We start from the raw sequence: 26,339 nt of genomic DNA, 5'->3' as shown, positions 1-26,339 counted from the left end.
ATGAATAAAAAAGGGAAACAAAATCAAAGGAAAGGGAACGAATTAAAGTCAAGAAAGTGGGAATTTTGAAAGATCATGGAAAAAGAGAAAAACCAAAGAAGGACAATGAATTTCCTCGTTAAATATCATTCTTTTCAATCCCTTCACCCTCCATGTCCCATTTCCCTTCATTTCACTTACAAAGACTTCTCAAGCTGCTCTGGTCCAGCTCAGACATTTGGAGCTCCACTGGCTCTGTTGAAAGAAGGAAAGGTAAAGCAACATCACAATCAATGTGGATACCCTGCTGTTTATTTATACAGTAAATATTTTTTGCTTTAAGGAACAATTTATAAACATGAACAGATTTGAACAATGTGTGAATGCTAACGAGGCCTTTCCCGCATGCGCTGTGTGTGAATTTACAGGGACTTGCTTCTGCCCATCAGGGCACTTTTAACCTGCCGCTGCCAGGCAGAAGTGTGTAACTCACATAGTCTTTTTAAACATGATTTTCAGCATTTAAACGAGTGGCAAATCATAGATGATTAACCATAATTGTTTTGCTCCTGGATGAAAATCAGACTCCTGGATAAATAGGAAATACGAGAAATATCTGTGGATGAGACTGAGAGGTGTTTAGTTCCGTTAATTTCCTGTTAATACAAGCGAGCTGTGGGTACACACACACACACACACACACACACACACACACACACACACACACACACACACACACACACACACACACACACACACACACACACACACACACACACACACACACACACGCCTTACCTTCAAGCAATAAATGCAAAAATCAAGTATAATTGATCTTGCCCCATCCCCCTGGAAACAGGAAAAAGGAAACAAAGAAAATGTATTTATCCCAGCCCTCACAGCTCCAAATCTCGTTTGGTCTTTTCCTCTATGAAGCAGGTTCTAATCAAGGATTTGCCTGCACTTGGCTCCATTCAATGTTCCCTCTGTCCTTACAAGTCTCCCAGTCCCCACCACTGAAAAGCTTCGCCACAGCATGATGCTGCCACCACTGTGTTTCACAGTGGGGATTGTGGTAGATGGGTGATGAGGTGTGCTCTCTTTCCGCCAGAAATAGCACTTTGCATTCAGGCCAAAGAGTTCAATTGTCATCTCATCAGACCACAGAATATGTTGCCTCACTCGCAGAGTCTTTCTCGTATCTTTTTGCAAATTCCAGGCATGCTGTCATGTGCCTTTTTCTCAAGAGTGGCTTTGTCTGGCTTCACAAATCCAGCCATAAAGCCTAGATTTGTTAAGTGCTGCAGACTCTTGTCCTTCCAGAAGGTTCTCCCATCTCAGCCAAGGAACTCTCGTTCTGTCACAGTTGTCATTGGGTTATTGTTCACCTTCCTTGACCAAGGTGCTTCTTGCCCGGTTGCTCAGTTTGGTCGGACGGAACTTTCAACATTCTCGAAATTGCTTGATACCCTTCCTCAGATCTACGCCTCCTCACAATTCTATCTCAGAGTTATACGGACAGTTCCTTGGACTTTATGGTAGTTTCTTCTCTGACGTGCACTGTCAACTGTGAGACCTTGTAAAGAAAGGTGTGTTTCTTTCTAATATCATTTCCAATCAATTGAGCTCCATTAGCTCTGTTTGAAACGTGCCATGTTTGTTTTTTAATTTAACATTTTTTTGTCAATGCACTAATTGTATTTTATAAACTTTTATCTTGGAAGCAATCTTTGATTGAAAATTATGAATATGTATGCATGTGCAATTCAGCCATTCGCTGCCAGACATGCTTTCGACAAACCATTTTGATTGATTGATTGAATTGGCCATAGTGGATTCCAATTAAGTTGAACATCCATCTTAAGGATGATCAAAGGAAATTGGATGCACCTCAGCTCAATTTGGAGTGTCATAGGAAAAGTATTGAATACTTGTCAACTCAAGACATTTCAGCTTTTCATTTTAAATTATTTTGTGAAAGGAAATTCCCAAAAAAATTAATTCCACATTATGGGGGTATTATGTGTAGATCAGTGACCAAAAAAATCTACATTTTATCCATTTTAAATTCAAGCCGTAACACAACAAAATGTGAAAAAGTCAAGGGGTGTGAATACTTTCTGAAGGTACTGTACGGTATCCTTTAAGGTGCCCCAAACACCGCTAAGGTGCCAAAACAGATTATGTCCTTTTGAAAGTTGTGTATGAGAGGAAGACAATGATCTTTGTCATTTATGTACTTTTCACTTTTCTATTATCCTTCCTGGTTCTCTCGCATCTCAATCTCATGTTCCCCAAAGAATTATTCTCCTCACAAAATAGCACATTTTTGTCACTCACTCCTTATATTCTTCAGAAAGTTCTCATGGAGTTCAATGAATGAGCCCAGATTCTTCTCCTCTTTGGAGAAGTCCAACACTGTGGGTTGTGCCATCTTCAGAGATTGAAAATGTGACACCGACTCGAGCCTTGGTATGAAAAGGAAAAAACTTCAGGAAGGTCAGGGGGTCATTGGAGGAGAAAAAGGTTTATAAAATGATATTATAAAAGCCTCAAATATAGAAGATATCGATAAACTTCTCTCAGCGGTCCTTCGATTGTGCTCCAATTACTTTCGTTCTCTCAGTTTTCCCAGTCTTTCCACCACATACTTCCTTATTTAAAATCTCAACTCAAAAAAATATACATATATTTCCTTCTCTGTTCTTATTCGTTTATTCGTTCGTTCGTTCTTCGACCACGTGTTTCTCCCCCATTTCCCCAGATAGTTTTCACTGCTCAATTTAAAAATGTTTAAACTTTCCCCTGAAGTACTGCATTCTGTCGTATATTATAACACCTTTTTCTTCTTCTTCTTTAAAAGGATGCTTTCAACTTGCTCACCAAATCTATTCATTCCAAAAAAAAATTCCATCTATTACAGTGCCTCTTTCATACATTCCCGAAACTTAGCTGCACTCCACCCCCCCCCCCCACCCCCCTCCTCCAGCGTCCTTAAACGTATTTTTGACTCGAAGGTCACAAGAAACTCATTTTGCAATAAATGTTCGTTTCCCATTAATCATGCACTTTCTAAAATCCAATCTCACCCCTCCCCTCCAAATCTTCCCCATCACACCTCCCCTCCAAAACCTCCCCATCACCCCTCCCCTCCAAATCTCCCCCCTTGCCCCTCCCCTCCAAATCTTCCCCATCACCCATCTCTTTCAAATCTTCACCCACCCCTCCAAATCTTCCCCATCACCCCTCCCCTCCAAATCTCCCCCCTTGCCCCTCCCCTCCAAATCTTCCCCATCACCCATCTCTTTCAAATCTTCACCCTCCCCTCCAAATCTTCCCCATCACCCATCCCTTTCAAATCTCCCCCTTGCCCCTTCCCTCCTAAACTCCCCCCACACCCGTGCCCTCCTGGACTCTCCCTCACTCCTCCCCTTCTAGACTCCCCCCTCACCGCTCCCCTCCAAATCTCCCCCATCTCTCATCCCTTTCAAATCCCGCCCCCCCCCCGTCCCTTCCCTCCTAAACTCTCCCCTAACCCCTCCCCTCATAAACTCCCCCCCTCCCCTTCAAATCTCCCCACCCTCATTTCTTCTCCATTTCCCCCCTCTCACCCCTCTTCCTCAAAGCATCCTCCCCACTTCTTCCCCCTTCCAACTCTCACCTTCATCTCCCCCAACATTCTGCCTCGCTCTTCCCCCTCCTCAAATAACACCTCACTGTCCCTCACCCAATCACCATCAAACCTTTTGTCCACCCCATCCTTCCCTTTCTGCAAGCCATTCTGAAATCTCTGACACACCTTCAACAGCTCTCCCTACCTCCTCTACTCCTCGTCCACATCTTACCCTACCCCTCCCCCCCCTCTGTTCTGTATCCGATGCTCCCTCTTTTCCTCTTCATTAAAGGTATGGACCTCAAACATCCAGGGCCTTCGCTCAAACTTGACTGATCTCTCCATACAGGTTGCTTCTGACAAACCAGACGTGATCTGCTTAACAGAAACTTTCCTCCTTCATGATGTCTCTGATTCCTTAGTATCTCTCCCGTGTTATTCCCTCCTCCGGTATGATAGACCTGAGCCTCGTCCTGGAGGTGGGGTTGACATCTTTATCAAAAACTCTCTTCCTCACTCGCCCTGCACTGCCCTCTCTCCACCTCACCCCCAGGAATACCTCTGGCTACAGCTTCCCGTTCGCTCCCACCTTTTGTTAATATGTGTGTTGTACCGTCCACCAAACAGTGATGACTCCATCTACATCTCGCTGTCTGATAATATGGACCAACTTCGATCTACTCATCCCAACTCTCTCTTCCTCATATGTGGCGATTTCAATTGTCACTGTGCCAGTTGGCTGGGTGTGGGTACCTCTCTCACAAGCCATGGCTCCTCAGCAAAGGACTTCTGCGACTCACTGGGAATGACACAATCTGTCAATTTCCCGACCTGGATCTCAGTCAAGGGAGCATCTTCTCTTCTGGACTTGGTTATGACTAACTTCGTTTAGAATGTCTGCTGCTCTTCTTCTGCTCCAATCGGCTCATCTGATCATGTGCTTGTTAAAGTGGACATCTCTCTGACCATTCTCAGAGAGCCTCCTCAGCGTCGAGTCTGGCATTTCACTCAGGCCAACTGGCACGGTCTTCAAGCAGCCATCAATCATCTGGACTGGTCTCCCATCTCTACCGCCTCTGACATCAACTCATCCTGGGAATTCTTCCAAAGTAAATTGCTCTCTCTCATGCACAGATTTATCCCATCTCATCTTCAGTTGTTATACCCTTCCTCCCGTCCATGGCACATGGAATCTTGTGGTGAGGCTGTTGCCGAGAAACAACTTGCCTTTGTCTCCTGGAAAGCAAATCCAACGGAAGGAAATCTCATTTCCTTTCACAAAGCCCAAAACAAGTGCGTGTCCACCCTCTGGAGAGCCAGGAAACAATATCTCTCCATTCTCAACACCGAACTCTCTTATCTGTCCCCCTCTTCCAAATCCTGGTGGCGTCTGGTCAAATCTGTTTCTGGTGTCTGTTCCCCCTCTATCCCCTCCCTTACCTCAAACGGCTACACAGCTGACTCCGCACGTGAAAAAGCTGAATGTCTCAACTCTGTGTTTGCCTCTAAATCTTGTGTCTCAAACCCATCCCTCTCTGTACCCACCGTACCCAGTCGTACCCAGCTGCTCCTGGACTTTGTGTCCTTTCCTCCTGACAAGGTGGAAAAGTTTCTGTCAACCCTCGACTCTGATTCTGATTCTGCAACTGGACCTGACGGCATCAGCCCACGGGTCCTAAAATCCTGTTCTTCCGCTTTCACTCCCTCTCTCTGTTCTCTTCACCCCCTCCTTTGCTCAAGGTCATCTGCCATCTGCTTGGAAATCAGCTAACATCTCTGCTTTACACAAAAAATGTGCAAAAACAGATCCTAGCAACTACAGATGAATCAGCATTCTCCCAATTATCAGCAAAGTAATGGAATCCATCATTGCTTCGGATATGAAATATTTCCTCTTCTCCAATGGCTTGATCTCTGATCATCAATTTGGTTTCAGACCAGGTCACTCTACTCTGGACATGCTGCCTCTGCTTTCTCAACAATGGACGGAGGTCCTCAATGCCAAACAGGAAATTAGAGCTGTCTCCCTTGACATATCACGTGCCTTCGATACTGTCTGGCACCCCGCTCTGCTCACCAAACTCTCCTCCTTTGGTATCCATGGAAATCTCCACGCATGGCTTGTGGACTTCCTCTCTGGTCATAGTCAAGGTGTGGCCCTGAATGGGTTTCTCTCATCTCCTCTTCCTGTTCAGGCTGGAGTTCCCCAAGGCAGTGTTCTGGGCCCTGTGCTCTTTCTGGTCTTCATCAATGATCTCTCTGAATCTCTTGAAAATCTTCTCTATGTCTTTGCTGACGACTCCACTCTCTGCTCCATTCCTCATCCCTCAGATCGGCAGTCTGCAGCCTCCTCACTCTCTGCAGACCTGGACAAAATCACAGACTGGGCAAACAAGTGGAACATGTCTTTCAATCCTGACAAATATCACACTCCTACGATGTCTCTCCGAAAGGACCGACTGGACAACCCTCCTATCCACTTTCTGAATAATCCTCTCCAATAAGTTCTGTCACTCAAGCTTTTGGGTCTCACTATCTGCCATGATCTTTCCTGGGAAAACCACATTTCAAATCTGGCCTCCAAAGCCAGTTGCCGACTCGGCATCCTCCGTCGTGCGAAGTCCTTCCTCGGCACACCTGAGCTCCTCACCATATACAAGGCTTTCATCCGCAGCTCAATGGAATACTGCTCTCCCCTCTGGGCTGGTGCTCCTGCCTCACGGCAAGCTCGTCTACACGCTGTTGAAAGCAAAGCGTTCAGAATCATTGGAATTGATTTAAATTACACAATTAAAATGATCAATTACACATTACATGTGTGGAATTACACAATCAAAAAAAACCACGATGAGGCTAACTCCGAGGGTATTTCACTCATTCACCGAGGGCAGGTTGGTGGTCTTTCCGTCTTCTACTGACTCCTCTCAGGCCTTGCTCCCCCAGCTCTCTCTGGGCTCTACCCCCAAATATTCCTGCAGGTCACACAAGATCTACCTGCAATCCTCTTATAGTTAAACTGCCAAAATCAAGACTCTCTGCTCACCTTCACTCCTTCATTCCTCTTTTCTCACACCTCTGGAACAAAATCCATCACTCTCTTCAATCCCACTCCTCCCTCCAGGTCTTTAAAACAGCTGTTCACCACCATCTCTTATCTTCCCCCATCCAAAACCTTGATCTTTTCTCCCCCTGCTAATTTCACCCCAAATCCACTTTTTTGAAATAACAACTTCTTTCCTGGAAGTCCTTGTTGTCCTTGTGTTTTATACTTCTCGCACCCCCCCCCCACCCCCACCCCCTTCCCACGCCTCCTCCCCCCAAGCCATCTCCCTCCCACACATCTCCCGATGTCCCTGCTCTCAAATGTTGTGTTTGTGTGCTTCCCCTTCTCTCCCCATCTTGTCTGCCGCTCCCTCTTTTTATATATTTTGTTTGTCTGTTTGATTTGTTTGTGTGATAAATGTTAGCTCTTTCACGAGCCTCGATTCTGTATCCAAAAAAACCCAAAAAAGAACAACTTGTGGTTGAAATAGAATATATAACCACCTTTAGAGGCCATTTTTCCCCGCAAAGCAGGGGTTGGCCTTTTTCGGGCACCGTGGTTGTTGTTGTTTTTTGGTCCCCTTTTTGAAGCAATGTTTTACGGCCGGATGCCCTTCCTGACGCAAACCCTGTTTGTCGCCTTTTACGACAAACAGGGCATTACCAGTGAACTGGTACTCAATGAGCCGACCTCGGAAGGATGACAGGCTGAGTCAACCCCCCTGGCGTTAATTCAGCGATCGACCGGGATTCGAACCCAGGATCCTAGGATCCTAAGCTGGCACCCTAGCCGCTAGCCCAACACCAGGGATATGGTTGTGGTTGAAATAGAATGATCGATGGAATTTATATTTGCGCCAATCTTTCGATGAGAATCTATAATTCAACACATATATGAAAAGGAGAATGTGTGAAACAAATAGACTTGATAAACTTTTATTTTCTTCATGTTCTCTAATATAATATGGACTCAGGTTACATTATATAACAAGGATCATCAAATGGGAACGAGTTGAGACATTTTTGTGAATTACATATTTTTGGAAGAAGTAGAAAATAAAATATATCTGGAGATGATTGAAAATGAATGATGGTTCTGAAGAAGGAACAGAGAGGAGGAAAAAAGCATGATGTGTCAAACAACGTGATGGACACCATCACAGTCTCACCTTTTTATGACATCCTTATAACCCTGAAAAGGAAGAAAAGTGAATTACCTCAAGACTTCTTCGTTAATGAATGCTCTCTTCATAAATGTAAATAATGCTTCATAAATATTGTGGTAAATGTGAAACTATAATCCCGAAACAAGAGTGATAAATGAACTTCCAGGGTCTGTGTCAAGGACGATATCTCCACATATGATGGTATATTCATGTTGTGTTATTGTCCTTCTGAAGTACAATGTACCATTAATTCACTCTCCGAGCAATACCCCAAATCCGAGCATTCAATAGGTTCTCATGTCCTGAAAGTTTATGATTCGTCAATTTTTTCCTCTTCTAAAAAAATTAAATTCAATAAACATTGACAATTAAACATTACCACTTTTGTAAAAGGTGACGAAGAATGCCTACCTGTAAAAAAGAAATAGTCTCAAGATCCTGGAGTGCTGCTTTCAATGTGGAATTTGTTTCCTGGAGAGAGTTCAACTGCTCCTTCACCTTGTCCATCTGCTTCTGAAGAAGACAAATCTTCTCGTTTTGCCTTTTGATCACGCTACTCTTCATCAGATCCACGGATTTATCCACATATTGGTACAACGCCAATCGCTTTTCCTCCATCCTGTCCACAGTCCCTTTGCCTGAATCCTGGAATAAATCAATCATTGTGTGATTAGAGTTAAAAGTCACGAATAAACCATCAGAAAGAAGGTTAAAATTAAAGAGAACAAAGAATTACGACTGAGGAAGGATTAGGACATATTGCACGAGTACGTTCAGAAGGACAATGTATTGGACAGGACACTTATCTACAACACTTATTGGGGTGAGTTGATGGGTTGATGGAAAATGTCAACATTTACCCAACCGAGATGAGGGAGATTTTAACCAGTTCGCATGTGATGGACAGAATTAGGCAGAAAAGGTCTAAATCTTTAAAAGTGAAAGATAAAATAATATTTCAGATTTCCTGATCACAAAAAAACACCAACACTTGTTCAGATATGGACAGAGTTTGTTTCCAGGGAATTTGTTTCCAGTGATTTGCACAGAGGTGGGCAGTAATATTACAGGATACCTGCCTACCTCCACTCTTTTCTCTGGCTTGTGAAACGATCTTCATGAAAAAGTTCAATCCCGCTCTACCCTCCACGGCTCGATATTGGCATCCCACTACCCTCTCCCGTCATCCTGAACCATCCAAACCTGCAATATTTTACCACTTTCACTATTTTCACCACTTTTCACCACCACTCCCCACTTCCCTAAACCAATCGTCTTGCAGGTTAATGTGTTCTTCACATCTTGTTGTTTTTCTTTTTTGCCCATTAATTAATTCCCTAACCTTTTCGGATTCCACCTTTTGCCCCACTGCCCCACCGTCAATACTGTTGCGAATATGGAATTTGGCCTCCATATCCGCTTGTAAATATTCCCCTATTTTCTCCAATACTCCCCAACTTTCCCCAGTCCCCCATTCCCTAGTCCCATTGCATGTAAATAACAATCAGTAGAGCCGACCTTCCCCTTATTCCCCCATTAAATGTCGTGCCCAGGTCCACCGCACCACACGTAGACAACTTTCGGACATCTTCCTAGTTATTCTTAATCTATGTCAGTTAAGGCCTCGTTTCCATTAATTATGACTCTTCGTTGCACCAGAATGTGATTATATGGCATCAGTAGTGAGTTTAGGACCTTTCCCATACCTCCTCCCATCTTCTTCCCCAAACAACAACAATAACAACAACTACAACAACAATTACAACAACAACAGAGGGGATGGCGGCGGAGCGGGGGAGGATGCGTCCTCACACCGGCTCGATTAGCTCCAGACCATGCGCTCCACGGGGTTACCCCGAAGGGGCTGGCTGTCAGCTCCTCGTCGGGGGCGGAGCCAGTAACCCCCCCGCACGCACCCAATGAGAAGCAGCGTGCCGATTCCACGAGGCGGAGCTAACGAGCCGAGGGCGTGTCACTCCCCGCCGGATATACGCAGCCGCTTGCCGGACGTGACGTCAGATTCGCCCCCAGCTGGAGAAAGACGGACCTGCGAGCGCTGAAACAGATGCGCCTGAGTTTGGAGAGGCCTGAGAAAGAACGTCACCTCTGAGCGCTGCGACGAGACCTCCCCGCATCTCTGGACCGAACCGTGTACCCTGCTTTGAGCCAAGAGTGCACCTTGAGCCATCGCGACCTGCCTTTCCTTTTCATCAACCCCCGTGTGAGTCAGCATTTTGTCCCGTGTGTCTGTCGTCTGTCCGGGGTTAATATAAGAGTGTGTCTAAGTGCCTGTCTTCCTGTAATATACCTCTAGCCCCTGTAATCTAACCTTTTTCCGTACGAATATACTTGAGAATCGAAACGTTGGTGTCGTATTGTGTGATTGTGATCCAGCCGGGTGTCTTCTTTTTCTTATTGAGCCAGCATCGCGCGACTTCGTCAACGTCGAGTATAGTCGGGTAATTTGTGCGGACACGACGGCCATTCCGCTCGGCCCACTTTAACACCAAAGTCGTGTCTGTAACAATTGGTGTCGGGAGTGAGATTCGAGGCCCGACCAAATTTTGAAGAAAAAAAAAAAACGAATAGAAAAAAAAAAAAAATTTGGTCAAAATTTGGAGCGGCCGAAATTTGTTTTGTTTTACGAAACTCGAATTTTGCAAGTCGCGCTATGGCGGATCAAGACGGCTGGGGTCCGGTAGGGGAGAGTGAGGCAGGGTCGGTCCAGGACCAAATTGAGGGACATGAGGGACAGGAGGAGAGCGAAGCAGTGAGGGCGGCAGGGTCGCAAAATAGCGTTGTCACGCACGAGGTGGCCACGGCGTCCACGCCCGCGGCAGCGCCCCTGGTGGATTCGAACCTTTTCCTCCTGCAAATGAGGGCCCTTATGGAACAAATGGTGGGAATGAGGGCTGATAGTGGGCGAATGGAGGGCCAAATGGGGGTAATGGGAAACCAAATGGGGGTAATGAGGGACGAAGCGAGGGCTCAGAGTGAGCAAATGGGGGTAATGAGGGACGAAGCGAGGGGTACCAGTGAGGAGTTAGACAATAATTTTGAGGAGTTAGACAAGAAATTTGGGAAGTTAGACAATAATTTTGAGGGGTTAGACAACGGGATAAAAGAAGTGAAAAATGGGTTAACGGGGGTAGAAAACAGAATGGCCGCTCAAGAGAATCAAATGGAAGGGATGCAAAAGGGGTTAGAGGGGTTAGAAAACAGTATGGAAGGCAAATTGAGGGACATGAGGGACCAAGCGGAAAGGGAAGTTAAACAAATGGAGCAGCAGATAGAGGGGGTCAGAATGGGGGTAGAAACCAAACTGGATGCTCACAGGGAGGAAATGGAGCAGATGAGGGTGGCATCTGGGCAGGAGATGCAAGTGATGGGAGAGGAGATCAGAAGAGGAGTGAGTGAGGAGGTCGGAGGAGTGCGCGAGGAGGTGAGGCACTGTAAGGAGCACATGGAGAAGGAGGTGAGAAAGGGGACTGTAAAGTTACAAGGGGGCATAGAGGACCTGACGCAGGAGGTGGAGCAGCTGACGGTGGGACAGACGGAGTTAGTGGAGCAGGTTCAAAGGAACACTGCGGTATTAGGAGGGTTGAAAGCGACACAGAAGGAACTAAAGGATGACTTGGTAGCGACGAAGAGGGAATGTCAGATGGTACGTGAGGGACTGACAACGAGGTTGGACGAGGTGATAGAGGTAATGGAGACGAAGGACCGGCAGGTGAGGACGCACATGGAAACGGTCAAGGTAGCCTTGGAGGACGAGCTTGAGGAGACGTACCGGGGAATAAAAGAGGTGAGGCACAAATTAGAAGAAGTGGAAGAAGGGGTGAGCGAAATTAAGAAGCGACGGAGAGGGGATAAGAAAGAGATAAAAGAGGAGATAAAAGAATTGGTCCAAAGTCTGTGTTTGGATCGTGATGATGTGCTCATTAACCGGATGAGGGATTCGCAGGTGATGGAGGAGAAGCGAAGAGGAAGAGGACCCGGTGTAAGTGGTGACCAATATGGTCGTGCGTATGATGCGCCAGGGGATTTAAGAAGCTTGGGGATTGGTTTGGATCCGGGTGTTCGTGAAAGGCCGTTGGTGAGGTGTGTGACAGGTCTGGTGTGCGAAAGAGGAGGTGTGCGAGAAAGTCCGACTCTGGGGTGTGTGAGGAAAAAGTGCGTGCCAAGGAGTGAGTGTGCTGGCGAGAGTGAGTCGGTCGTAGCGCGTGTGCGAGGGAGCACGTGGAAACGCGGTGTGGTGAGTGTTACAGAGGGTGTAACGGGAGAGTGTGCGCGAGAAAGGTGTGTGACGGACAGGTGCATGAGGAAAGAGTGCGCTGTCAGAAGTAAGGAAGAGTGTCCACCTGTGGTGAGTGTTACAGAGGGTGTAACGGGAGAGTGTGCGCGAGAAAGGTGTGTGACGGACAGGTGCATGAGGAAAGAGTGCGCTGTCAGAAGTAAGGAAGAGTGTCCACCTGTGGGGAGTGTTACAGAGGGTGTGACGGGAGAGTGTGCGCAGGAGTGTGCGCGAGAAAGGTGTGTGACGGACAGGTGCATGGGGAAAGAGTGCGCTGTCAAGAGTAAGGGTGAGTGCTCTGTCAGGAATGGAGGTGAAAGTAGTGAGAGTGACATGGAGCGTGAGTTAGTTGTGACAGGTGAGCGAGGATGTACACCTGGGATGGAAGGATGCACACCTGGAATGGTAGAGCGTGAGTGGGAATGCACGCTGGAATTGGTAGTGAGGCACGTGGTTGGGTGTGCGAATGAGAGCACACCTGTGATTGTCACAGAGGAGGGGGCGCGAAGAGGTGTTTTGGTGAGGTGTGCTACCAACGAATGTGTGCCAAAGTGTTCGGTGGTCAGGTGTGTGACCAAGGCTGTGAGTGGAATGGGTGTGCCTGGGTGTGTAAGGAACGGTACGAGGAGCATGGGCACAGCTGGATGTGTGAGCAAGGAACGGGCTGCGGAGTGTAAGCGTCCAGGTGAAGCATCGACGTTACACGGGTTAGAGGTTAGAGCGACTTTTAGCCGAAGCAGGCCCTCGGTGCGTGCCGGGCCTCGCTTTGAACGGCCGCGTCCAGGCTCCACTAGGCGGAGCTGGCAGCCTGATAGAAAGGGTCGTCATGGCGACCACCTTTTGTTGAGGCATTCCGGCAGGTCGAGATCGGGACATTGGATGGCTCCACGCCGAGGTGATGCGTGGGATCTCGGCCCGGGTAAGCCCCCGTCCCTGCCCCGAATGCCGGACGCATCCAGCCGCCGGCACAAAACAACCAGCATCCATTGCTTGGCTTTACGAAGCCGGGCTTTGGACAGGAATTGGCGCACCGAGAGGTATTAGTGAGTAGACTGGGTGATGAGGTTAGTGTTTTGGACCCAAAATTAGAGAAAAGCAAAATTTGATGATTGGCAGAGGATTGGCAGAGTGATGATTGGTAATGGTACAGTGATTGGCAGATGATTGGCAAATTTTTGATTTGTTGAAATTTGATGTGCAAAATTGGTAGTGAGAGACCCCCGATGTGGTGGGATGGCAAATCCACCATCCTTCCCATGGGGGGCAAATGCGCTATAGCTTATGGGGTGTATGGCAGTGAAAACTAGCCCGGGTGGGTTAGAATATTGTGTGTAGGGATCTAGCGAAGATGACAGTAGGTAACGTTAAGTTTAGTTAGTGACTGATACCTGTAGTGGGGACGCAGGTAAATTAGTATGGATGATAATGACGAGGGAGCGCAATAGTTTAAAGGGACGACTGGGAAGCGCAAGTTTCAGAAGGGAGTAGTTAGCTGAGATGATGCTGTGTGTGTGAGAATTGAACAGGTGTGATTGCACAGGTGTGCAACTGGACAGGTGTGTGGAGCAGTGTATGAGTAGTGAGTGTTGTGGATCAGCGCGAATGCGCTTGGGGAGAGAAGGGTGCAGGTGGCACCAGGTGTGAGAGCACAGGTGTGCAGGTACAGGTGTGTGGAGAGAGTTGGAGTGAGTGGTACGGAGTGGTGTGCATGGTGCGAAGGTGTGGATGGGGGAAGAGTGGACCCCTTTCACGAGTACCCGGGGCGGGTAGTGTAAGTGTTAGGTAGAGGGTACAGGTAAATTGTGGTTGGATATTGGCATTTGTGGTGCGGTTGCAGAATGGTGTTGTGGATGGGTGCATTAGTGTTGTGGAAATGGCTGGGCGTGTAGCCTGTTAGTGTGTGTAGTTGGTTGGGCACTCCACCACTGTGAGGATGTCGGCCAGGTGAGGCCGCAGGTGGGCTCTGGGAGCCGGTAGTTGTGAGTGGGTGCCTGAGGATCCCGGGTGTGGATCGGGCAGCCCAGTGCCAGAGAGGGCACGGAGTGGGGAGAGAGCCAGAGGGCCTTCCCCAGGTAGTTAGGTTAGGGTGAGGCGCAGGTAAGCTCGGAGGCAACTGCAGTGGTGGAGGTGTGCAGGTGGGTAGACCCACTGGGAGAGGTACACGTCGCAGCCCAGAAATTGTACGAGGGCACCGGGAGATGAATCGGGGGAGTGAGACCCCAAATTGAAAAGCACCACAGTTTGGCCAATGGGAATTGGTTTTTAGAACCCATAGTGTAAGAGGGCCAATGGGTTGGCCGGAGAAAGACCCCGGGTAGTGTAAAGTTGTTAAAGTCATTTAGGAGATAGTTAGGATTGATGAACCTGTCGCACCATACGCAGCCACTTACCTGTGGTGATGATGATGACTCCACACCTGTGTTTTCTTTGTTTTGTTGCAGGAAATGAGATTGCTGTGAGGATTTGTGAGACGCATCACGACGTGGATGAGACATTGGGGTGAATCCATCTCTCCCTCCCTAGGAGGGACTGATGATGAATTGGTAATGGCAAATTTTGATGTTGAGTTGAAAATGGCAAATTTTGATGAGAGTTGAAAATGGCAAATTTGATTGGTTAGGAGGGAGAGAAGACGAATTTGGTTTATGGGAGGAACGGGGAAGACAGTAGGGATGTTTGTTGATTTGTAAAGTAGATGTTTATGGGTAGTGTTGTGTTTTGTGGATACAGTAAGGGGTAAGGGAGGGGCCATGTAGGTTACCTGGTGGGGGGGGGGCGTACGATAGGAACGTACCTGTCTCACCTGGTTCCCATGTGCCCCCAGTGTGCATCACCTTACATTGCGTGCACTTTTGCGCCCTTACCACCTTACTCACTTGTCTGCTTCTTTTGTCTCCCACCTCCGAGGATCTGGCTTTGGGGTAGAGAGAGAGGAAAGAGAGGTGCTGGCTACGCAGTTGTGGGCCTGCACTTTCGCTGTTGGCTGCCTGGATCGATACACCATATGGACCGCAATGTTTGTGGCCACCCACAATGGACCGCAGTTTGTTTGCGGCCAAGCACCACCCGGGGATGGACCTATGGGTCAACGTGGCACCTATGCCATACAGGTGAACCACTTTTAGTTGACACCAAGTGCACCACAAGAAGAGCAAGAGACACCTGCAGGGTTAGGGGTTGTTGAAGTTATTTTTATTCCAATGAACAATGGTGACTGCACCGATTGGTGGTGGGGTGGTGCTTTTGATGCTCGGGAAGGGTGCTCTGCACGTTATTAAAGGCCGTCGGCCACAGAGCACTCGTGGGTTGGTGTATCGATGTTGGCAAGCGCGCTCTCTCTATGCATAACATCTGCATGTGTTCCTCCAAAAACAGGTCCTGGATCGTAGTGTAAATAGCAGCGTAGTCTTGTAAATAATGCTCCCTACCGGCTGTATGTTTAGTTTGAGAATTCTTTCCGGATTCGGTTATCCTGTGGGTGTGTTTCTGTGAGGAGAAGGGTGCAACGTCGCAGGGGGACATATTTACTCATTTGTGAATATCTGTAAAACTGTCGCACTCAGGGTAGAGTTAATAGTAGAGGGAACTACATTGCGTGCCACACTAAAGTAGGTAAAAATTTATCGGGTCGGGACGCCCCGAGGGTAGAGAAGGGTGCAATGTTGCGAATATGGAATTTGGCCTCCATATCCGCTTGTAAATATTCCCCTATTTTCTCCAATACTCCCCAACTTTCCCCAGTCCCCCATTCCCTAGTCCCATTGCATGTAAATAACAATCAGTAGAGCCGACCTTCCCCTTATTCCCCCATTAAATGTCGTGCCCAGGTCCACCGCACCACACGTAGACAACTTTCGGACATCTTCCTAGTTATTCTTAATCTATGTCAGTTAAGGCCTCGTTTCCATTAATTATGACTCTTCGTTGCACCAGAATGTGATTATATGGCATCAGTAGTGAGTTTAGGACCTTTCCCATACCTCCTCCCATCTTCTTCCCCAAACAACAACAATAACAACAACTACAACAACAATTACAACAACAACAGAGGGGATGGCGGCGGAGCGGGGGAGGATGCGTCCTCACACCGGCTCGATTAGCTCCAGACCATGCGCTCCACGGGGTTACCCCGAAGGGGCTGGCTGTCAGCTCCTCGTCGGGGGCGGAGCCAGTAACCCCCCCGCACGCACCCAATGAGAAGCAGCGTGCCGATTCCACGAGGCGGAGCTAACGAGCCGAGGGCGTGTCACTCCCCGCCGGATATACGCAGCCGCTTGCCGGACGTGACGTCAGATTCGCCCCCAGCTGGAGAAAGACGGACCTGCGAGCGCTGAAACAGATGCGCCTGAGTTTGGAGAGGCCTGAGAAAGAACGTCACCTCTGAGCGCTGCGACGAGACCTCCCCGCATCTCTGGACCGAACCGTGTACCCTGCTTTGAGCCAAGAGTGCACCTTGAGCCATCGCGACCTGCCTTTCCTTTTCATCAACCCCCGTGTGAGTCAGCATTTTGTCCCGTGTGTCTGTCGTCTGTCCGGGGTTAATATAAGAGTGTGTCTAAGTGCCTGTCTTCCTGTAATATACCTCTAGCCCCTGTAATCTAACCTTTTTCCGTACGAATATACTTGAGAATCGAAACGTTGGTGTCGTATTGTGTGATTGTGATCCAGCCGGGTGTCTTCTTTTTCTTATTGAGCCAGCATCGCGCGACTTCGTCAACGTCGAGTATAGTCGGGTAATTTGTGCGGACACGACGGCCATTCCGCTCGGCCCACTTTAACACCAAAGTCGTGTCTGTAACAATACATTTCCTTTTTTCACTCTGTTTTTTGCTCTTCCATGAGCTGACTCTTGTATCCAAAAAGAGCATTTTAAACAATAACTTGAAAGCATTTTAAGCAGACAACTTCCAAAAAAAAGTCTGCTCATTTGGATTTAAAAATAAATCTGACATTAATGGTCATGGATTGAAATTGTTTTGAGTCAGGTGGTTGGTGGCTCGTGTGTGTAGATGGCCAGAGGTGGCTTGAGATGGCTGAGATGTAAGTAATATTGTGTAGTTTGAGCTGTGGTGATGTCACCCATTGTAGAACAAATATTTTTTCCAGATGCTAATTCTCTTTCCTTCAATCACGTCCATTCCTTGGTATTTCATACCTGTGTTTGTTCAACCTGCCGCTTCAGCTGATGGAGTTGGGATTCAAGGTGCTGCTTTGACTTTGATAGTTCAGGACACTTTGCAGCCAAAACGCCCTGCACAGAATAAATAAGTCCAGGTAAAGGGAATTGTTCATCTGTATGTGGAAACGATAAGGCACAAACTGCACAAAATGATTTAAAAATGTATTTGCAAAAAAAGTGGAGACTAGACATTTATAGATTCCAAAATAAATATCAACTCTTCTTTATTTATACAACGGTATGAGAAGAGAGCTCATCAACATTATTTATCATGGTGAATAATTGATCGTTAAAGGAAGCAGAGGTGGACTACAAAGGGGCGCTCTACATCTGGCAAATAAAATACATTTACTTCTTCATGCAGCTGAATGAATGAAATTGGCACCCTTCATATGAACTTTTCTGGAGCATTACTTGGTTCCTCCTCAGAACATAAGGGTAGACCAACATGCACATGAGATTTTTTGAATGTCCTTTCTTTTCTATTCTTTGGCATTTTCTACAAGCTATGAAATGTCGCTTCTTTTCTATTCTTTGGCATTTTCTACAAGCTATGAAATGTCGCTTCTTTTCTATTCTTTGGCATTTTCTACAAGCTATGAAATGTCGCTTCTTTTCTATAATTTGGCATTTTCTACAAGCTATGAAATGTCGCTTCTTTTCTATACTTTGGCATTTTCTACAAGCTATGAAATGTCGCTCCTTTCCTACAAGCTATGAAATGTCGCTTCTTTTCTATTCTTTGGTATTTTCGACAAGCTATGAAATGTCACTTCTTTTCTATACTTTGGCATTTTCTACAAGCTATGAAATGTCGCTTCTTTTCTATACTTTGGCATTTTCTACAAGCTATGAAATGTCGCTCCTTTCCTACAAGCTATGAAATGTCGCTTCTTTTCTATTCTTTGGTATTTTCGACAAGCTATGAAATGTCGCTTCTTTTCTATACTTTGGCATTTTCTACAAGCTATGAAATGTCGCTTCTTTTCTATACTTTGGCATTTTCTACAAGCTATGAAATGTCGCTCCTTTCCTACAAGCTATGAAATGTCGCTTCTTTTCTATTCTTTGGTATTTTCGACAAGCTATGAAATGTCACTTCTTTTCTATTCTTTGGTATTTTCTATAAGCTATTAAATGGCCCTTCTTTTCTATTCTTTGGCATTTTCTACAAGCGATGAAATGTCACTTCTTTTCTATACTTTGGCATTTTCTACAAGCTATGAAATGTCGCTCCTTTTCTATACTTTGGCATTTTCTACAAGCTATGAAATGTCGCTCCTTTTCTACAAGCTATGAAATGTCCCTTCTTTTCTATTCTTTGGCAATTTCTACAAGCTATGAAATGTCCCTTCTTTTCTGTACTTTGGCATTTTCTACAAGCTATGAAATGTCACTTCTTTTTTATACTTTGGCATTTTCTCCAAGCTATGAAATGTCGATTCTTTTTTTTTTTTTTTGTATACTTAATCGAGGCTCGTGAAAGAGCTAACATTTACATCACAAACGAATCAACCAGACAAACAAAATATATAAAAAGAGGGAGCGGAAAACAAGATGGGTGTAGAAGGGGAAGCACACAAACACAACATTTGAGAGCAGGGAGATGTGTGGGAGGGAGAGGGCTTGGGGGGAGGAGGTGTGGGAAGGGGGGGGGGGGGGAGAAGTATAAAACACAAGGACACCAAGGACTTCCAGGACAGAAGTTGGTATTCCAAAAAAGTGCAATTGGGGTGAAATTAGCGGGGGTAGAAAATATCAAGGTTTTGGCTGGGGGAAGATAAGAGATGGTGGTGAACAGCTGTTTTAAAGACCTGGAGGGTGGAGTGGGATTGAAGACAGTGAGGGAGTTTGTTCCAGAGGTGGGAGAAAAGAGGAATGAAGGAGTGAAGGTGGGCAGAGAGTCTTGATTTTGGCAGTTTAACCATAAGAGGGTTGCAGGTAGATCTTGTGCGACCTGTAGGAATATTTGTGGGACAGAGCCCAAAGAGAGCTGGGGGGGGCAAGGCCAGAGAGGAGTCGGTCGAAGACGGAAAGACCACCAACCTGCCTGCGGTAAGTGAGTGAGAGGCCCTTGGAGTTAGCTTCATCGCGGGAGATTCCAATGATTCTGAATGCTTTGGTTTCAACAGCGTGAAGACGAGCTCGGAAGACGAGGCAGGAGCACCAGCCCAGAGGGGAGAGCAGTATTCCATTGAGCTACGGATGAAAGCCTTGTATGTGGTGAGGAGCTCAGGTGTGCCAAGGAAGGACTTCGCACGACGGAGGATGCCCAGTCGGTGACTGGCTTTGGAGGCCAGATTTGAAATGTGGTTTTCCCAGGAAAGATCATGGCAGATAGTGAGACCCAAAAGCTTGAGTGACAGAACTTCTTGGAGAGGATTATTCAGAAAGTGGATGGGAGGGTTTTCCAGTCGGTCTTTTCGGAGAGACATCGTAAGAGTGTGAGATTTGTCAGGATTGAAAGACATGTTCCACTTGTTTGCCCAGTCTGTGATTTTGTCCAGGTCTGCAGAGAGTGAGGAGGCTGCAGACTGCCGATCTGAGGGATGAAGAATGGAGCGACAGAGAGTAGAGTCATCAGCAAAGAGATAGAGAGGATTTTCAAGAGAGTCAGAGAGATCATTGATGAAGACCAGAAAAAGCACAGGGCCCAGAACACTGCCTTGGGGAACTCCAGCCTGAACAGGAAGAGGAGATGAGAGAAACCCATTCAGGGCCACACATTGACTATGACCAGAGAGGAAGTCCACAAGCCATGCGTGGAGATTTCGATGGATACCAAAGGAGGAGGGTTTGGTGAGCAGAGCGGGGTGCCAGACCGTATCGAAGGCACGTGATATGTCAAGGGAGACAGCTCTAATTTCCTGTTTGGCATTGAGGACCTCCATCCATTGTTGAGAAAGCAGAAGCAGCATGTCCAGAGTAGAGTGTCCAGGTCTGAAACCAAATTGATGATCAGAGATCAAGCCATTGGAGAAGAGGAAAGATTTCATATCTGAAGCAATGATGGATTCCATGACTTTGCTGATAATTGGGAGAAGGCCGATTGGTCTGTAGTTGCTGGGATCTGTTTTTGTACCTTTATGTGCAAAGCGGTGATGTTGGCAGATTTCCAAGCAGATGTCAGATGACCTTGAGCAAAAGAGAGGGTGAAGAGAACAGAGAGAGGGAGTGAAAGAGCGGAAGAACAGGATTTTAGGACCTGTGGGCTGATGCCGTCAGGTCCAGTTGCAGAATCAGAGTCGAGGGTTGACAGAAACTTTTCCACCTTGTCAGGAGGAAAGGACACAGAGTCCAGGAGCAGCTGGGTTCGACTGGGTACGGTGGGTGCAGAGAGGGATGGGTTTGGGACACAAGATTTCAAGGCAAACACAGAGTTGAGGCATTCAGCTTTTCCACATGCGGAGTCAGCCGTGTGGCCGTTTGAGGTGAGGGAAGGGATGGAGGGGGAACAAACACCAGAAACAGATTTGACCAGACGCCACCAGGATTTGGAAGAGGGAGACAGATAAGAGAGTTCGGTCCTGAGAACGGAGAGATATTGTTTCCTGGCTCTCCTGAGGGTGGACACACACTTGTTTCGGGCTTTGTGAAAGGAAATGACATTTCCTTCCATTGGATTTGCTTTCCAGGAGACAAAAGCAAGTTGTTTCTGGGCAATAGCCTCACCACAAGATTCGTGTACCATGGACGGGAGGAAGGGTATGACAACTGAAGACAAGATGGGATAAATCTGTGCATGAGAGAGAGCAATTTTACTTTGGAAGAATTCCCAGGATGAGTTGATGTCAGAGGCGGTAGAGATGCGAGACCAGTCCAGATGATTGATGGCTGCTTGAAGACCGTGCCAGTTGGCCTGAGTGAAGTGCCAGACTCGATGACACTGAGGAGGCTCTCTGAGAATGGTCAGAGAGATGTCCACTTTAACAAGCACATGATCAGATGAGCCGATTGGAGCAGCAGACATTTTCAGGGAAGTTAGTCATAACCAAGTCCAGAAGAGACGATGCTCCGTTGACTGAGATCCGGGTCGGGAAATTGACAGATTGCGTCAGTCCCAGTGAGTCACAGAAGTCCTTTGCTGAAGAGCCATGGCTGGTGAGAGGTACCCCCACCCAGCCAACTGGCATGGTGACAATTGAAATCACCACATATGAGGAAGAGAGAGTTGGGATGGGTAAATAGAAGTTGGCCTGTATTATCAGACAGCGAGATGTAGATGGAGTCATCACTGTTTGGTGGACGGTACAACACACGTGAACAAAAGGTGGGAGCGAAGGGGAAGCCGTAGCCAAAGGTATTCCTGGGGGTGATGTGGAGAGAGGGCAGTGCCTTCTTTTCTATTCTTTGACATTTTCTACAAGCTATGAAATGTCCCTTCTTTTCTGTACTTTGCCACATGGCACATACCATATAAAGAGGCCTTTTCCATACCCCTGGCATTTTTCGCAAGAATTACTACCGGGGTCAAAAAATTTCTATGCCCAACATTTTGGGGATCGCCCCCATGAGCCAAGCAAAAATAAGACCGCGGGTCCTCAAGCTCACCTGCATCAAGAGCAACAATCACTCAAACCCCCCAGAGACCATGATATTTTTTAATGCGGTGAACAAACTTTTGTACATCATGAGTGATGAAGGTTGTGGGCAAGTTTCATCAAAACAGTGTGTGTAGTTTCGGTAAGCGCACTTCCATTGCAAGCAAAATCATGTCGAGCATTATCGATAAAGATGGAAAGTCTTTTGTCTTTTCAAAGAACCTAATCATGGATCATCATTTTGGATTCTGTGTCATTCAACTTTGCAAACGATTTTGCTTCGCAATTAGAAATGGTAAGAAGGCTTGAATCTGAAACAAATCGTCAAGATACATGTCGATATAACATGGCTTGGACATATTTTCGATAATCAATATGAAGTAGCATCCTGTTCGACTTGTCAAGCTCAATAACTGCTGCATTCAAGAAAGCTATCACACTTGGCTTATTTGCTTCCAGCAATTGCACAAATGACTGCACATTATATAGTACAGCACTGTATCCTGCAGACAGACAGATATAGCAGCTGCATCACTGCCTCACGATTTGTAATGGTTGGACAAACAAAATGGATCACACCTTGCCTTCCTGGCATTTCTCTCAGTCTCACACCAGAAGGACCATTACATAAACCCACATATTTCCATGTTCAACCACTGAGTGTCTTCGAGATTCAGTGTCTATCTTCTGACATCTCTTCGGTTGAATATGTTACAAAGTTGGTTTGCAAAAGCAACCACAGATCGGGCATTCTCTGTCGTGTTAAGTCATTCCTTGATGGATGTGAGCAGTGAGTCTGGATTTTGGGAGTTTCACAAGAAGTGAGTTCGTGGCAGAACCCTGTGGGGGGTTGAAGGGTGAGGAGACAGAACATTAAAAGGGGAGAGGGTGAAAGGCTAGCAAGGACACAGGAGAAGATAGAGAGCCAACCAAGCTGTCAGCGATGCAGGAGTAACAGGCCCAGGGATGCCGCATTGCTGAAGGAGATTCCACTGCTTTTGAAGGCCTCGATATCCGTGGATTCAAGTTGAAAAGGTGTGAAATAGGAACATGAGCCCAGAAGGAAAGCAATACTCCATTGGGCTGCAACTGTAAGCCTTGTGGGTTGTTAAAAATTACAATTTGTCTTTGCATGATGGAGAATTCCCAATGAGGCAATGGCTTTGCAAGCCAACTCAGATATTTAGTTGGTCCAGGAGGGATTGTGGCTAATGGAGATGTTAACACGTTTGAAGACCTGAATTGCAAGTGTTGCTTAAATGGAATGGATTGGTTTTCCCAGATGGTCCTTTTAAAGAGACGAAGTGAGACTGACATTCACCAGGGTTTACAATTCCAAGTGCTGCTCCAGCTTCTTCTTTTTTCACACATCTTCAGAGGGAAGAGGCTGATGCCTGCCTTTCTGGAGGATGAGTGGTGCTGCAGAGGGTGGAGTTAAAAGCAAAATTTTAACCTGAGACTGGTTTGGGGCCTTAGATTCTCACCTGGGAGAGGATCCCATTGAGACCGAGGCATGACTATGAAAGTGGAAGAGAGGAAGACACAATACCAGATTTGGATAAATGCTTGAGCCATGTCCAGGAGATACAGAATTGATCTCTTTTCTAAAATTCAGAGCCTCAATCCATTGTTGGAAGAGCAGCAGATGGAGGTCCAGGATGATTGATTGGGGTTAGAAACCAAACTGATGGTTTGAGATCAGGCCATGAGAGAAAAGGAGGGTTTTGATTTCAACTGCAATGTTGGATTATTAAGGCCCTTTCTGTCAATGTAAAAACCTGTCTGTGTTCATTTGTAGACTTGTGTCCTTGTCAATGTCATTGCACATTTCAAACAGCCATTTTGATTGTGGAGAACAATTCAACTTTGGTTTCCAGTAACATCATAGTTTGTTAAAGGAGTTTCCATGATTAATATGCTGGTCCTCTTTGAACAGAATATAAAAATGAGATCATTAAAAAAAACTCAAAATAATTTGTTGCTTCATGCTTTTGGCAAGTCCAGTAATTTTTTAAAGTCTGATTGTCATGTCATCATAAATATTATTGAAGATCTTTGAAACCAGGATAAGACTACCATTGGCCGAGACTCAGTATGAATGTGAACATTGTGATGCAAGGAAGTAAATAATAATAATAATAATACATTTATTTTATATAGCGCTTTTCAAGAAGCCCAAAGGCGCTTTGACAGAGTACAAAAAACAAGTGCAAAAAGACAAAAATCAATAGATAAATAATCAAAGCTAAAGGAAGGAGAAGGAGAAGAGATAGTCAGGGGTTAAATGCTGTGGGTTAAATGTTGAATGCAGTGTTGAATAGGTGGGTCTTGAGTGATGTTTGAATGTGGTGAGTGAGGAGGAGTCTCTGATGGTGTGAGGTAGTGAGTTCCAGAGGGTGGGAGCAGCGATGGAGAAGGCCCTGTCCCCCCAGGATCTGAATTTGGTCCGCATGGGGGGGGGGAGGGGGGGGGGTCAGGAGGTTGGTACCAGCAGAGCGGAGGTTGCGGGTGGGAGTGTGTCTGGAGAGGAGGTCAGTCAGGTAGGATGGGGCCAGGTTATGGAGGGCTTTGTAGGTCAAGAGGAGGATTTTGCACTTGATTCTCTGGGGGATGGGGAGCCAGTGAAGCTTGTAAAGGACGGGGGTGATGTGATCATGGGTCCGGGAACGGGTGAGTAGACGGGCAGCGGAGTTCTGAATGTATCGGAGTTTATTGGTGATTATTGAGGGTGAACCAAAGAGGAGGCTGTTGCAGTAGTCCAGACGGGAGGTGATGAAGGCGTGGATGAGGGTTTCTGCAGCCGTGGAGGAGAGGGATGGACTGAGACGGGCGATGTTTTTCAGGTGAAAGAAGGCTGTCTTTGTGATCTGTTTAGTGTATTTGTCGAAGGAGAGGGTTTGGTCAAAGATGATGCCAAGATTCCGGATGTGAGGGGAGGTGGATACTGGGAAACCGTTGATGTTGAGGGCAAAGTTATGGGTGGATTTGGTGAGCGTTTTTGGGCCAATGATGATTATTTCAGATTTATCATAGTTAAGTTTGAGGAAGTTGATTTGAAGCCAGGATTTTATTTCAGTGATGCAGTTTGTCAGGATAGAGTAGGTGGCGGTGGAGATGGACTTGGTGGAGATGAAAAGCTGGATGTCATCGGCGAAGCAGTGGAATTGGAGACCATGACGGCGGATTAAGTGACCAAGGGGGGACAGGTACAGGATGAAGAGGAGGGGGCCAAGAACTGAACCTTGGGGGACACCTTGGGGGAGGGGAGCAGTGGGGGATTTGCAGTTATTGATGGAGATGAACTGGCGTCTGTCAGAGAGGTACGATTTGATCCAAGAGAGGGCAGTGCCGGTAATGTTAAAGGTGGTTTCAAGTCGGGTGAGGAGGATGGTGTGATCGATGGTGTCAAAGGCGGCGCTGAGGTCGAGGAGGACGAGAATGTTGAGGTTGCCAGCGTCAGAGGAGAGGAGAAGGTCGTTGGTGATTTTGAGGAGAGCAGTTTCAGTACTGTGGTTGGAGCGGAATTCCGGATTGGAATGTTTCATACAGGTTATTGGCAGAGAGGTGATGTTTGAGTTGAGTGGCTACAGCGCGTTCCAAAACTTTTGACAGAAAGGGTAGGTTGGAGATGGGTCTGAAGTTGTTTAGGGTGTCAGGGTTGAGTCCAAGTTTTTTCAGAATGGGGGTAACAGCAGCAATTTTGAGGGATGGTGGGACGATGCCTGTAGACAGGGAGGAGTTTATTGTTGCAGTGATAAGTGGAGAGAGAGCAGGAAAGGAGGCCTTGACAAAGCTGGAGGGGATGGGGTCAAGAGTGCAGGTGGCAGTTTTCATTCTTATGAGGAGTTCAGAGAGGTCAGTAGGGGAGACTGGGGAGAACTGAGACAGGGGTTGGCAGGATAAGGGGGGGGGGGGCAGGTGGTTTGAGGGGGAGCAGGTGCGGTGGTGGTTAAGCTGCTGTAGATGTTGTCAATTTTTCTTTGGAAGAATGAAAGGAAGGAGATGCAGTTGTCTACTGTGAATGACTGGGTGGTGGTGTCCAGGGGGCTGAGGAGTTTGTTTATTGTAGAGAAGAGTGCTTTTGGGTTTCCGGAGCCAGAGTGGATAATTTGAGAGTAGTAGGCGGAGCGGGCGCGGGAGAGGGCATCTTTGTAGTGTTGTAGGTGGTCCTTGTAGGCTTGGGAGTGAATTGTGAGACCTGTTTTATTGCGGAGTCTTTCAAGTTGGCGAGCACGAGTTTTCATCAGGCGGAGTTCAGGGGTAAACCAGGGAGCAGAATGGGTGAAAGAAACTGTTTTGGTTTTTATAGGCGCAAGCTGGTCAAGGCAGGAGGAGAGAGTGTGGTTGTAGTAGTCAGTGAGGTCAGAAGGGGTGTGGAGGTCAACGAAGGGAGAAGTGGACATTTTTTCAGAGAGGGTGGCTGAGAATGAGGTAGGTGAAAGAGCACAAGAAAACTAACACCCAGTGATGGATAATAAAATTAGGCCTGAACATTACTGCTTGGTAATTGCTATAACTGGAAGTA

At 46.7% G+C, this 26,339-nt stretch overlaps 1 protein-coding gene across 1 annotated transcript in view; it reads right to left on the bottom strand.

The window, feature by feature from the left end:
- The window catches only part of LOC144888220 (E3 ubiquitin-protein ligase TRIM7-like), an 80,604-nt gene that overhangs the window by 38,825 nt on the left and 15,440 nt on the right, over positions 1-26,339 (bottom strand). Inside the window, exons 3-7 of the mRNA XM_078770181.1 lie at positions 17,250-17,345; positions 8,212-8,445; positions 7,804-7,826; positions 2,320-2,447; positions 181-234 (exon numbers count right to left, since the gene is read on the bottom strand). Of these exons, the coding sequence (XP_078626307.1) occupies positions 181-234; positions 2,320-2,447; positions 7,804-7,826; positions 8,212-8,445; positions 17,250-17,345 (535 nt within the window). The remainder of the gene's footprint in view (positions 1-180; positions 235-2,319; positions 2,448-7,803; positions 7,827-8,211; positions 8,446-17,249; positions 17,346-26,339) is intronic.

The sequence above is a fragment of the Myxine glutinosa genome, chromosome 1, assembly GCF_964187855.1.
Source record: "Myxine glutinosa chromosome 1, kmMyxGlut1.1, whole genome shotgun sequence".
NCBI classification, from domain to species: Eukaryota; Metazoa; Chordata; class Myxini; order Myxiniformes; family Myxinidae; genus Myxine; species Myxine glutinosa.
Note: the sequence above shows the minus strand (reverse complement) of the source record. Positions and strands in the feature narration are given on the sequence as shown.